This window comes from Chiroxiphia lanceolata, chromosome 2 (genome assembly GCF_009829145.1).
Source record: "Chiroxiphia lanceolata isolate bChiLan1 chromosome 2, bChiLan1.pri, whole genome shotgun sequence".
Taxonomy (NCBI): domain Eukaryota; kingdom Metazoa; phylum Chordata; class Aves; order Passeriformes; family Pipridae; genus Chiroxiphia; species Chiroxiphia lanceolata.
Genome location: NC_045638.1, coordinates 92607621 through 92621180, shown reverse-complemented (window position 1 = coordinate 92621180; position 13560 = coordinate 92607621). Strand labels below are relative to the sequence as shown.

The following is a 13560-nucleotide window of genomic DNA, read 5'->3' as shown; positions in this document are numbered from 1 at the left end:
AGACAAACCAATGGCGAACATTTAGGAAAGACAGAGGGTAGATGCTTTCTAAGAAGAAATGAAAGCTCTTTAAGCAGAGGAGCTTGATCTGACTCTAACAAGCAGTTAGAACCAACTAAAAGAAGGAATACTCAGCTCTACAATTGCAGGTAAAGCACGTGTTTTGGCAGTACCCATCTGCATATTGGGGCAAAACAGTTCTTGTTAAGGGGCTTGTGCATAGATGGAATATCGATCTACACAAACAATCCAGCTACAGATGTGTGATCTTTGCTTTTTCTCTGAGGTTTTTCATATTCACAGTAGATACCTCCAAGGAGCATGCTCCAGTTTGAAGAAGGTGAAGCAGTAGCACTTGATGAAAAATGAACTACCCATTTCTCTCATGGTGTACACTGGATTTTTGCTTTGCCATCGAGCTCTTCTTCCAAAGGAGAAGACACTCATACAAGAGAAAATTCACAGATCCCAGGATGATTCCAAAGACCTAAAGAGTCAACTAATTATGGATTTTCTCTTGGTTATTTTTAGGGGTGTGGGTTTAATATCCCTGAGAACTTGATGATATGTATGCAGTGCTTCCCCAAACAAAGGAGAAAGATACTTATGAACATCTGAAATTGTATTGAACCTTAAGCCATGATATAAGTCTGGCAGTGGGCTACAGAAGGGCCATGAAAAATAAAGGACAAAATCAAAGAAATCAGACAGGCAACAGATTAAAGACAGGTAGCTGCTAAGACATGAGAAGAGCTATAACTTAATCTGTAGTTTGGGTCAGGCTCCAGCCTTGTCAAAGAATGTGAAGTAAGAGGTCACAGCAATGTGACTGTGGGACCAAAGAAGCCCAGAGTTGCAAGTCTTTAGGTAAAAGCATTTTTTCAATATAAGCATGTCCTTGCATGCATGCTCAGCAGTCTTTGATCTTTTTTAATAGAAGTTTCAAAAATAGGACAAAATTGGCCTGCTATTTATCAGTCTGTCACTGAGAAAGTGGTAAGAAGATTTGTGCTTTGATGAAGCAAACCTACAGCCTTGCAGGACAAGCGACAAACCTATTCTTTCTCCCTTCATGAAGTTATAGAACATCAAAACAAGTTATTGTTGGCATGAGAAGGTTGACATTTCACTTGACATTTCAAGCTGATGCTTATTTGAGCAGATATCTTCTGAAAACATCTTGATAAAAGAAACGTTACAAAGCTCTAACAAAGGGTCCTAAATGGTGCCAGACCTGCAAAGAAGCAAGCTTTAAAGATTCATACTCTAAGAATTTGGTTATTTTGGACAACTGACTCCTGTAATTAGTTTGCAAACTGCTGAGAAATCAAAATTCTAGAAAGGTCTTCACAGAATACCTTGAATTTCACAGACATCTTCCAGTCTCCTTACCTCTTGTCCTGAAAGGTAGTATGCTGCTAGAAGACCGCCAATGAAGCGAATATTGACCTCAAATACAGACACTTCAGAATTCTAGAACAGAAAGAAAGAATAAATAACAACCAATTTCTTATTCAAAGGAAGAAAAAAAATCAAGGCAGAGGCAAGTAGATATCCTAAACCAACCTACATGCAAGGGTCTGTACTGTTTCAGTTTCTAGATCCATACTGAAATTCTTGTGCACATCTTCATTACATCAAATGATAATTCTAATTACAGCTTCAAGTGATTTTTTTTTTTAAATCAACTTAGTTTTTCTCCTGCCCTCTACTCATACTATCACCACAAAGCGCAATTACAGTAATTTGGGGATGGTGGGAAAGAAGGTAAGGACCATACATTTCCATAATTCAGCATCTTTTCTCTTATGTTTAAGCATAACACCAAATCTTCTAGATTTACAGGATAAAGCAGAATAATAATTACAGAATTCTCATAATGCACTTTCTTAACCTGAATTACTAATGAGCAATTTAAAATTCAGAGCTCCATTTTAACAGTTTCTGTCTAGGAATAGCTTTTATCTATTTAATGTTATGACAAGAAATACTGCAAGACCACCGAGAAACTCAAGAGAACAAACCATTTTATTGCCTTCCTCCACATTAATATCCTCAGGCTAAATTCAACAGTATCTTCTGGCACATTTAATGACAGAAAAATTAAGAGGAACCAGGTAGTTTTAATATCTTTCTGACTCCCTCTGTGCCTCATTCACTCATTTGCCCGCATACACTCCATCTGTCTCCCCTATAAACTTCTCTTCAACCCATTAGACACTGAAATGCAGTTTTATTAAGAGATTTTGAGATGGGGCAGACTTTTGCTTTTATCCAGAAAAGTCACTAGAATGTACACTGTACAAGCTGACTCACCAATTCACACACAGATGAAATATATCCATAGGTATGTCTTTCCTTTCATGCTATTTCCAGGGCACCTCCAGTCATATCATGCACTTTGCTTGTGTCCAAACTCAATGCATTTTGCATGTACTACTTATTTCAGAAAGATTATATGAGTACTTTAAAGATTTCCTCAAATAGCACTGATGATTAAAAGCCTAAAGTTTGAAATACTCCCAAATATGGGTTTTTAGTATAGGTTGTTCTTTTTTCATATACAAGTGCTACAAGAAAAATAACACCAATGCAGCATATGATTCCACTTAATAGCTATTAAAGTCATGAATCACACATGCAACGGTACAGTGTAAAGTGAAATAAAATATTTCCATTTCCAAGTAAAAGAATCCAAGAGGAACAAATTTACGTATTTATAAACTTCAAACCATATAAGGAAATTTCTCAAGTCTAGTGTATACACAGGACAACTCATTAACCTTCAGAGATAGTTTCTCATACATAGGAAGATGTAATTGGACCCTAGTGGGTCATGTAAATTTCTTCAATCCAAATCCTAGATTAATTCAGCAAATTTATATTGAAATTGCCTTAGATCAGAAAAAAGTTATGCAAGTAATTTAGTTCACCCTCATAATGGTATCATTATGTCTACACTGTCTCTGATATATTTAAGATCTTCAGTTTAAGACTGAATAATTATCTGGCACTAACTGAAAAAGCAAAGTAAAATTTCTTTAACATTTGCCAGACAGTTGATGTATGAAAGAAAAGGAAAAATCTGAAACAAATAATTTCTGAAAAATAGGATAAGATATAAAAACAACAGTAAGCATTTGCTGAACTCTGAGTGTATATCTACATTTAATTATGTGCATTAATTGAATGAAAAATTATTTTTGGAACCATAGGGCAAATCCAAGGACTGAAATAAAAATTCCATCACAGAGTCTGTGACAGTCCCAAAATTAGTAATAAGAACACTAATCAATAAGACTAAAATAGAGCCATTTCTTCCATGTAATGTTTCCAAACTCTGCATACATGAAGAATGTCAGATGCTGTATGACCGACTGCGAAATTCTTGTGATAGAAAAGGAAAACTCAACAACTCAGGTGCCATTTTTCGTGTTAAAATGCTTAAGGACATTGAAGAAGAAGAAGAGATTGTATTCTTAAGTAATTTACACACTGGCTTGGAGGAAATTTGTCTTTCATAGCTCGGTTATTTGCAACTACTATCAGCTAGCAAAACTTCACCTTTCTGCTTTCATTTCTGAGGCCCTGTTGGTTCTCACAGAACACTTTCTTCCACTATCCAATTATAATTTGCACTTTGAAAACACAATATATAGACATTACTTTACTTACAGCTGTAAGTGCAAAAGGGTTGAGGTATATTTTTTTCCCAAAATAAAGTTAGATACACAGAGAACTCAGTTAAAGCTTAGATACGACACTTTGATTCATATGTTTTTTAAGTTTCAGCTGAAAGACCTCTTCTGTCTCCCCCAAGGGGGACACTAAAAAGGACTAGAGAAATATTAGGGCAAGCTTTACTCACCACACTGAAATCAAGATTTTTGTCAATCCATTCTTGACCTTCTCTGAATTCATCATGAAGCCCCATGATATAAAGAGTATCCAATGCATCTACTATGGTAGCACCCATTTGCGAGTTTCCTACATGTAAAAAGAAGAACTTATATTACAAGTGATTATTTCATTACTTTTCTTAAACATCACAAACGTGACAAAATAACAGAAGCAGTAGCAAAGCAAAGTTACTACAAAGATGTCAGCACAAAGTATAATCAAAACGAGCAAGGAATTATCAGGTACATAAGAAGATTCCCATTTCTCTTTCAACGCACCACTCTGGAACAGTTTGGCTTCTGGGGAGAAAAGAAGACTAAAGATAGAAAAATAGCCCTTCTCATCTGCTTTCCTAACCTGAACTTGAGCAACTGTAGTTCGACACAAAAAAAGGGACAGAAAGACATTCCGCTTCAAAAAGCTACTAGGAATTCTAGGACAGAAGCATTAGGGAAAAAAAATCATATGCAAGATAAAACAATCCGTACTTGAAGTAACGTCTTGCATTTCCCAACATTTATTTCTGAAATGTTCAAAGTTTGCAATTATGGAAGCTACCTTATCATTGATAAGCATGGACTGATGAGCAGGGACCGGCTGGCTTGGATTCACTGAGAAAGCCACAGTCCCAAGACGTTCACCTCAGTTTCTCCGGGGTTCCACAACATGAGCTGCTAATGGTTTTCTCAACTGTCACCATTTCAAGTGGAGCATTGAAAGACAAATAAAAATCAATGGTGCTTTACCCTAAAACGCCATTCACTTGAAACAGCAGCCATTTAGAGCTGATTGATGAGTGACTCATCGGCTTGTACAAGGGAGACAGGATGATGAGGTAGTGAGTCATTGCCCATGTTAGCACTGGTCTCCTTGGGCCACCCCTACCTAAGCTGTTGCCCTCAGCAGGCAGAGATCGTTGTTTCTAGAGGAAAGCAAAAATTACCATCGGTTTTATTTGTTTTCATAGAGTGTATAAAATGTCCTATGCACTAAGAAAATAGCCAAATTTCACTGTTCATACCAGTAATCCATAAACCAGTACAATTACTATGATTAGCAATTTAATGACAGTAGTGTCCTAACAAGCTAAGCCTATTTTAGGTTTTTTTTAATGTGCTTTTCACCCGTAATGGAATCTCTAAAGAGCATTGTTCCTGCATGGTATTTTCTACTCCATTTCTGACTTTCACATGGTTAGAGTTATTTTTTTCCCCTCAAGCGTAACAATAACTGAATGAAACCAACAACCCCATCCTATTTCTTTCACAAACCTAAATGATAGACACATATGCAAGCTTAACTCCACCTTCAGGGACTTCTTTCCCCAAATAATAAAAATTAAACACAACAGTATCTCATCAACTAATTTCTTAAGAAACAGTCATGCATCATTTTTAATTAATTTCAATTAGATATGGATAGCCTATAGTTAGTGATATTTTTAAGAATATTCAAGTACAGAACGTGACACACCACCTTTTGCAAGATTAATTAAAAGACATTCTCTGACAAACTGGCCACCATCCACACCTATAGCTCTGAGGATATGAATTCACCGTGGTGCGTAAGTACTGTAAAGTTTAATGCCTTCAGCCAAATGCCAAATTCCATTGCTTGTCCTGAAGTGGAGGTTGCTTTGAGCAGAGCTACAGCACTGCACTTAACTTCACACCTCCTCATAAGCATAATGTGACAGTTATCTAATATATCACTTCAAAAATATGCAAATCAAACCAGGATATAAGGACTACCTTCAGTACCAGCTGACAAAGTATCTTTTGACATGAAACTGGAATGTGTTATGCTGATTCCAGGACACATTCAAAGTAATTTCTGTTCCTTTATTTAAACCACGTTGATAAAACTTTCAAATACACAAAGTGTCTGAACAAATAGGGATACATACCCTTGGGAAATCCTGAAAGTTCCTCTTCTAATAGTTTCAAAAAATAAAAACCTTGTAAGTTAAACACAGTGGTAATCACATCAGTAAGCTCTCATATTATTCAACTGGCATGGGATAAGGAGAGCATATTGCATGGGAATGGACTGGTGTGTCATTGTCTGCCATCCCACACCCGAGCCTCCCCCAAAAAATTTCAACCACCACAGTAACAATCCCCCACAATCTTCTAGATCTCAGAAATACATTCCAGTGAACACAGTGTGAGACAGCAGTATGTTGGGCACAAGAATACCTACTCGCCAGTCCTTAAGAAAATATATTCACAAAATTTAACCACCTTTTTCAGGGAGTTCTCTGCACAGAACCATGAAAAAAGGGCCATGGAAATGCAAGAGCACATGACTCCTTTTGCCATCTTACGAATGAAACAGATGCATTCAGAAAGAGCAGAACAGACCTCTCTCCAGAACTGACCAAAAGTGTCCACAGTTTCCCTAATGCATCTCATAATGACTGAACAATATGACTTCACCAAATACAGACGAGAAATTTGCTTCCATCATCACTGTGTTAAAAGTGAGCCCTCAACCCCACATACAGAGATCACACCTAAACCAGTAGTCCCCAAAAGGGATTGCCTGACAACCTGTTTCATGCTGTTTACAGCTGCAGAAACAAATGCAGCCCAAAACAGTAAAACAGACTTGCTCAGAGTTTTTTGCCCCTAAGAGTCAATTAAAGGCATAGCATTGTACTCTAAACTTTTGTCCAGGCCATACTCCAACAGTCTGTTGAAGCTCTCCCTCCTCCTCTCTTTACACTCCTTTCTCTCATATTTTTATGTTTATATTTCCTAGAAGCACAAACATCAAACAAAACATTACTGAGCAAAGCCCCTTCTACTCACACTTTGCCTCTTCCCTGAGCAGTACCTGTTTCTGAGATGGAGATCAGTACTGTTATAGTTTCTAGACTCCGTGTGAGAGCTCAATTGTTTTTTTACACCATCTCTTAAGGATAGTATTTATATCCCAACCTATCATAAATTATTAGTTTTTCTTCTTTCTTATAAGTAGGGTTTTTCAACCAAATTTGGGTTATTGTTCTTTTTTCTGCATGAGTATTTCTTACTTGAGGAAGACTCAGAAGAACAATCTTTGTTTTTTCAAACTCTTTTGGTTGAACACGTTTTCAAAAGGTCAAGAGATGACAAGTCAATATTTTGCAACAGATTGTCTACCCAGTCTTCTTCCTTTAGTGTCAATCAGGCAGCACAAAAACAGCTTATTCTCTCCTCCTGGGCACTGAGGTGGAAGAGTCCAAAATGAGGCACTCACACCCAGAAGTCTTGTGCTGACAAGAATAGAAGGCAGCCCTGGACTTAAAGGCAACACTGAGGACAATACACATGTAACACACTGGTAGAAGTACAACTCTACTCTGGTAGAAGTACAACTTAAAACCATTTATGAGTTTGGTTAAAGAGTAAAATTAATTGCTCTAAGCTTTCTTCAAGGACTATGTGGAAAGGACGTCATTCTTAATTTGTTCCTAAATAAGAGCTTCCACTGAATTCTTCTCTATCTGCTCAGGTCTACAACCTAACCAAAACAGGTAGTGATGTTGTCATAGCTGTCTTCATCTTGAAATCCATTGCAATACCATTAGCAGTAATACCAATGCAGCAAGGCATTAGCTGAAATATAAGCAGGAAGAAACAGCAAGTGTTCAAAGATCATTGACCTGAATTAGTGTCATTCGTGGTGCCATAGGCAAAGCAGATTGCAACGGATAGGCAACTGTACTCCTCCCTCCTGATGTTGACAGAAACCATCTTCTGAAGTCACAAAGAGAAATCACTTTCCATTCATAATAAAGGATGGTGGGAGTTTTTTTATTTCATAACCACACAAAGATCCATAAATTTTGCTGTAAACGACAAGAGTATAACCTTCTTGGACTTAAACTGTAGAAGGTGGTCATTTGAAGAGCCATAAAGTAACCATAAAGTAACCCTAAACAACAAGATTAACAGTTTAGAGGAGCATACACTGCTTGCTACCACTTCAACCAATCTGATCTATTATTGCTCCAGATACAGAGAGAGCAGATGTCTTACTGTGGTGCAAAAGGTTATAAAACAATTAAACTACAATGGAAAATAACACTCCTCCTAACTGAAGGCACTCCTCCCAGGGTCTGCCTCCGTTCAATAAAAAGGCTCGACTAGTCATGTTGCATAAGATAATAACTGATTCCAAAAAGGCTCAGTTTTACAACTGTCAGATTAGGAAGTCTCCTCTCTATATAATTATAGTTCTAGTTGATTGAGCTCCAAATTTAATGAAGTTTGTCTAATGAATGCAATGCTTATTCTTCAAAATAAAACAGAACATCCATCACAAGCTAATGGAAAGAATTTACCATGAAATAGCTGAACTACTAAGAAAATCATGCACACTCTCATTAAGCAACAGTATTATTCCAAAGGACTGCAAAACAGTAATTGAGATTTGTATTTAGGTAGAATTCTGTTTCTTCAGATAAGCCAAATAATTCCTTCACTTGACAGCACATAAATCTACAGTTTGAAATATCTAGCAAATCGTATGACTAAGTGTAAAATATCAAGCCTCTAAAAGAAAAACTATCTTCCTATCTAGAATTCTTTCAGTATGCCAAAGCACTAGATGAAGAACTGGTTTATTTGTACCATTTGAAAGTCTCACAAGAGACTATGAAAGTACAAGGGAGACAGATCATTGTCATGAGTTCTGTCACAAAAGGAATATGAAGAAAACAAATAGCCCATTTTCATTATACCACAAGTGTAGAGATTTAGAAAGTCTGATATCAGCTACAGAATTGCTTTGTGTATTTATTATGTGGAAGCAGAAGAGACTATGAGCAGTGAGGTACTAGAGAAAATATGCGAATAAGCATAGACGAATTATGAACAGAGAAGACTGAAGATATGAGCCACAGACAAGTTAAATAAGGAACAAGATGACAAATTAAAACTCTGCATCAGCAAACTGAAGTCATGCACTTTGAGTTGAAACGTTGTCATCAAATAGGTGCTTCACAGAAACGTTATTTGACACATCACCCATACCTACTCCTTATTTCAACATGTATACACCACACACAAATCTCATTACTTCTCCAGAAAAACACTTCCATGGGGGCTTTCATTAGCCCAAATTGAGGGTGGAGGTGTACTGAGCCTGCAGGGGACTGAGCTAATTTTCTTCACAGCAGCCTGTACAGTGCTATGGTTTGGATATGTGACTAAACCAGTATTGATAACACACCAAAATTTTGGCTATTGCTAAGCAGTGCTTGCGCAGCAACAAGGCTTTCTCTTTTTTCCCCCTGCTCTGTGTCCCCACGGTGAATAAGCTGGGGGTAGGCAAGGGGCTGGGGACAGAATTTTCCTTCTTACCCTTTCTCTGCTGCCCGTGCTCTAACACTTTCGTGTCCCAAGCGAGTTAATGTCTTACAACACACTTGGTATTTACCCAGAGACCAGCCTGAGGAGTAACAAACCTGAAGGAAATCCAGCCTATTCAAATGGATCTCTCATTACCAAAATGCAGACTGCTGCTACAAAGTCAAGGAAACCAGCCTAAGCGGAAAATTACTGTGAGGCCACTCTGCTTCCAAGCCAAGTCATATAAATAGCCCTAATAGGTGCATGTAACCATTTGTACTCTTCTACCTTATGCTGTTGACTGAGAAGGAAGTATTTTATTATTACTCAGAAAAGATTGCAGATGACAGATCCAAAAGCAGGATGCTCACCAGTTCATTTACAATCAAGGTAGGGTTTTAGTATTTCCTACACCAGTGACAAAATCACACAGAAATCTAATAAAGACTATTATTCCTGTTTACAAGGACAGCCTGTGGACACCACCAGCAGCTATGTTTTGAAGAAAGCTAAGGGAACTGGCAAGATTGCTTGGGGAAGAACAAGCAGTTAGATAGAGTAAAAGCACTTGGGCTGTTATTGAAGACAACTGCCTCTACATCATACAAACAGCAAGTATCTCTGTCATAAAACATCCCCGCTCTGGAAATAAGTTATTTTATATTTTAGAAAGCCAACTTCTCTTTCTAAGCATGAGAAAGCCGAAATCCATAGTTAGTTATGTGTAAAGACTGGAGATCTACATGTAAGGAAATGGTTTTCACTCAAAACAGTATGGCTAACAGGATGATCAGAGTGACCAATAGAACCGTAAGATACAAACAGACCTCATCTGCCACAAATACTACTGGTCTCAGCCACTCATATCCAGTTCTTGTTTTTTTCCAGGGCCCTAGAAACAGAACCTACCCCTACTGGTGCAGAATGCATTTGATTACTGGTGTATTTATTTGAGGGTGGAGGGAGGTTCGATTTGCAAAAGGAATGTAAGACGACCAAAGTCTCAAGGGATAATTTAACTTCATTCCTAAGATAAATTTCCACTAAGACAGGTGACCTCAGCTTCAGAGTGATCCAGCACTACCAACAGAGCAACCCAACCACTGGGTGTGCACGACTGTAGAGCAGATCCTCCCAATTTCACCACAGTGATTCCAGAAACAAAAGAGGAGATGTAAAGCCTTCCCAAGGAGAAGTATATAACTCTGTCACACTTCTAACCGGAAAGTTTATTTTTAACATAGGTAGGTGTTTTAATCCCTAGTAACAGAGTGAAAATGTTTCCTTGATAAACTTAGCCTGATATTAAATACAGAGTTGTTACAATCTTAAAGAAAACAAATATTCTTGTTATTGATATTCCTGTCTACCAGTTTGCTTTGAAAAATGCAGACTGGGCAAGACTTTATTGATCTAGGGAAATTATACTAATATCTCCTAAAAAAGATTCAAATAATTCAAGCTTTCAGACTGCAGCAATGGGACTTCTTGATGTGACAGACAATTACAGCCATGGTAGGAAAATATGTAACATAAAAATTAAATGCAAACAATTATCAACAGTTCTCTGTATCTCTAATGAGGTTCTGGCAATAAAGTTGCCACTACTGAAGCATACCACTTGCAAAATATCTTAACGACTCAGGAAGAACAAGATAACATTTAAGAAAATTAATTAAACTTTTGAACAAGAGAGTTTAATTTCACTGAGAAAACAAGTGCCTCAAAATTAGTCAATGAAACCATACATTTAATGCAAAACTGCAATATATGATTTCAGCTCAGTCATAAAATACAATGAATAAGCCTTTAAGTATCCATGAAGAAACCAATTGCCTTTAACATTTTAGACTAATTAAAAAAGCAGAACAAGAAACTAAGCATGTTGATTGCTTAGTTCTGTTAAATTGCTGATAATAGACAACATGAAAAGGAGGTCTTAATGTTTTGTACCACACAATAATGTACTTTAGCATATAAATAACATTAAATAATCAATTGTAATGCTTTCCTTAATTTCATAACTGAGGAAGTAATGGGAGTGAAGCACTGAAGTGTATGCTAGTCTTTGAATATATTAAAAACTGGACCGTAGCTAGATGTGATTAATCAGCAAACTGCTTCTCAAATAGCTATGTTCTTAAGACCCAAATTTTAAAACTTAGTGTCTAAGGATCTATACTACAGTAAACATTCCTCTTCTCTGCTCCTCACTTGATTGCTTTACTTTGCTCTCTAGCTAAATCTTCTATGGCCCTTCAAATTAATTCAAAAGTCATGCAAGCAAGACTTGAATGCAGTTTCTTTAGTACAAAGACTAAATGTCCTCAAAACTAATCCGAAAAGAGCTTATGATTAATATCAGGCCATTTCAATTTTCTACATTTCTATCCATTTGTCTCCATATTTTTTGGTTATTTTATTTTTTAGCACAAACACAAAACTGAATTACTGTAGACAGAAGAAGGACTGTGTGCAGACCATAATGAAGATTACTGCAGAAACTATGATCTGAGTTAGTGGAAGTTTAAGACCTCGTGATAACTGAAAAGCCACAATATCAGAAGAGAAAGATTAGGATGAAGTTCAGAGTAGGAAAGGAAGGAGAGAGAGGAGATGGCATTAAATGGGACAGAAGTGTATCAGAAGGGAAGCAAGAATAACGTGCAAGAAGTAAATGGTGATGACAATCTGCTACGCATATGAAGCAGTCCATCAAAACTAACCAGAAATACAGATCTGAATCAAGTCCATTTTGAGAAAGCAGGAAGTGGAAGACTGAAAGGAAAAGTACCTGTGAACGATGGCACAGAAGTATGCAGAACCTAAACACTGGCAGCAGCCAGTTAAACTCAGCAGGAAGCAAAGCAAGACTAATATTTGACAATAAATAAGAGAACAAGATGTTATCTGGACTCGAGTACAGTTGTGTGACCTGATGTACGAAACAAGCTAAGTACTCATCTTCCCAGACAAGATACAACCTCCTCTTACAGATAATTGTGAGCTAAGCTACTTTGTCAGTTAGGTAGTAGGAAAAGCATCACACACGCCAAAAAAAAAAAAAAAAACCAAAACCAACAATACCAAAAACCCTGCAAAACACAAACAAACCAACCAAACCAAAAACCATAAAACTAAACCAGACAAAACCCAAAACAAAACAAAACACCTAAGAGTCATCATGCCACAAAAGCTTTTCTATCTTTAGATAGAAGCTTGGGCCACTTCCACACATTGTGGTCCAAACCACACTCTAAATTTTCTTTGGAACAGCTGAAGAGGAGCTGATTTCAGTGTGGTAGCCATAAAACTTTACCAGAATGGTGCAAAACTTGAGTGAACAGTATCAGTGTATTAGGCACAAGCACAGTGCTACTCTCATGTGGTTGAACTGTTTCTGAATTACAGCTGCCTTGTACATCTGCCAGCTTCAGACCACAACAAAGCGTTCTCGCATCTGCCTCCCTCTTCGTACATGTGCCCATTTGGTTGTCCTCAGTATATATAGTTTTAGAGTTCAGTATGCTAATTCTTACTTAGCTGTCATGCCTGTTTACTTAATATTTTAACACAGTCCAAAACAGACTGCATAGCTTTAATTTCACGCTCTGTTCCTAATTCTGAATGATAGGAAACAAGTTTAAATTCATGAACAGAATTCCCACAACCTAAATAATTCCCAAACCAAAACAAATGTTAAGTCCAAAGATTTCCAATGGGAAATAATTTTTTTTTCCTCAGAGCAAACCATCTGGTTTATAGGAGAATAGCAGGAAAGGATGTGATTAGAAAGAATCAAAATTCTCAATCTGAATCTTAGCCCTGAACTCTAGTATGACTTAATTTCTTCATTACCATTTCATGCAGATGTTTACCTCACTATTCTACAACACAGGTTATAGAAATGATGAGTGTTTATCTAATTCCAACTTTTTTTTGTGCATCTCTTTTTTTTTTTGCTGTTAAAGCAGAATTTTCTATCCTTTGAATAATGTCATAGGATTAAACATCATTGGTCCAAAAACACATTAAAAAAAGCCACTGAGAACAACTGACCTAAATGTGTTGTACATGAGTTAATACAAACTGGGTGAGAAGAATTCAGTGGGAATACTGTATTATTAAAAAGAACAGAAACAGCTGCTCATGGTGAATTTTCCTGATATGCACGGGCATACTTGTGACAATTTGATGAACTATCAATGACATTCAAAAAAGATTCTTAGCTAAGCAGTTGTTTTTATCTATGGCACCAGTATTGTAAAACAGCTGAGGGAACACACAGACAGATTGCATCCTGCCTGCACACATTTACAAG

General features: G+C 37.1%; 1 protein-coding gene across 1 annotated transcript in view; it reads right to left on the bottom strand.

Moving 5' to 3' along the window:
• MAN1A2 (mannosidase alpha class 1A member 2) overlaps nucleotides 1–13560 on the bottom strand; it is a 131996-nt gene that overhangs the window by 66781 nt on the left and 51655 nt on the right. Inside the window, exons 4-5 of the mRNA XM_032679406.1 lie at nucleotides 3869–3987; nucleotides 1393–1473 (exon numbers count right to left, since the gene is read on the bottom strand). Coding sequence (XP_032535297.1) covers nucleotides 1393–1473; nucleotides 3869–3987 — 200 coding nt within the window. The remainder of the gene's footprint in view (nucleotides 1–1392; nucleotides 1474–3868; nucleotides 3988–13560) is intronic.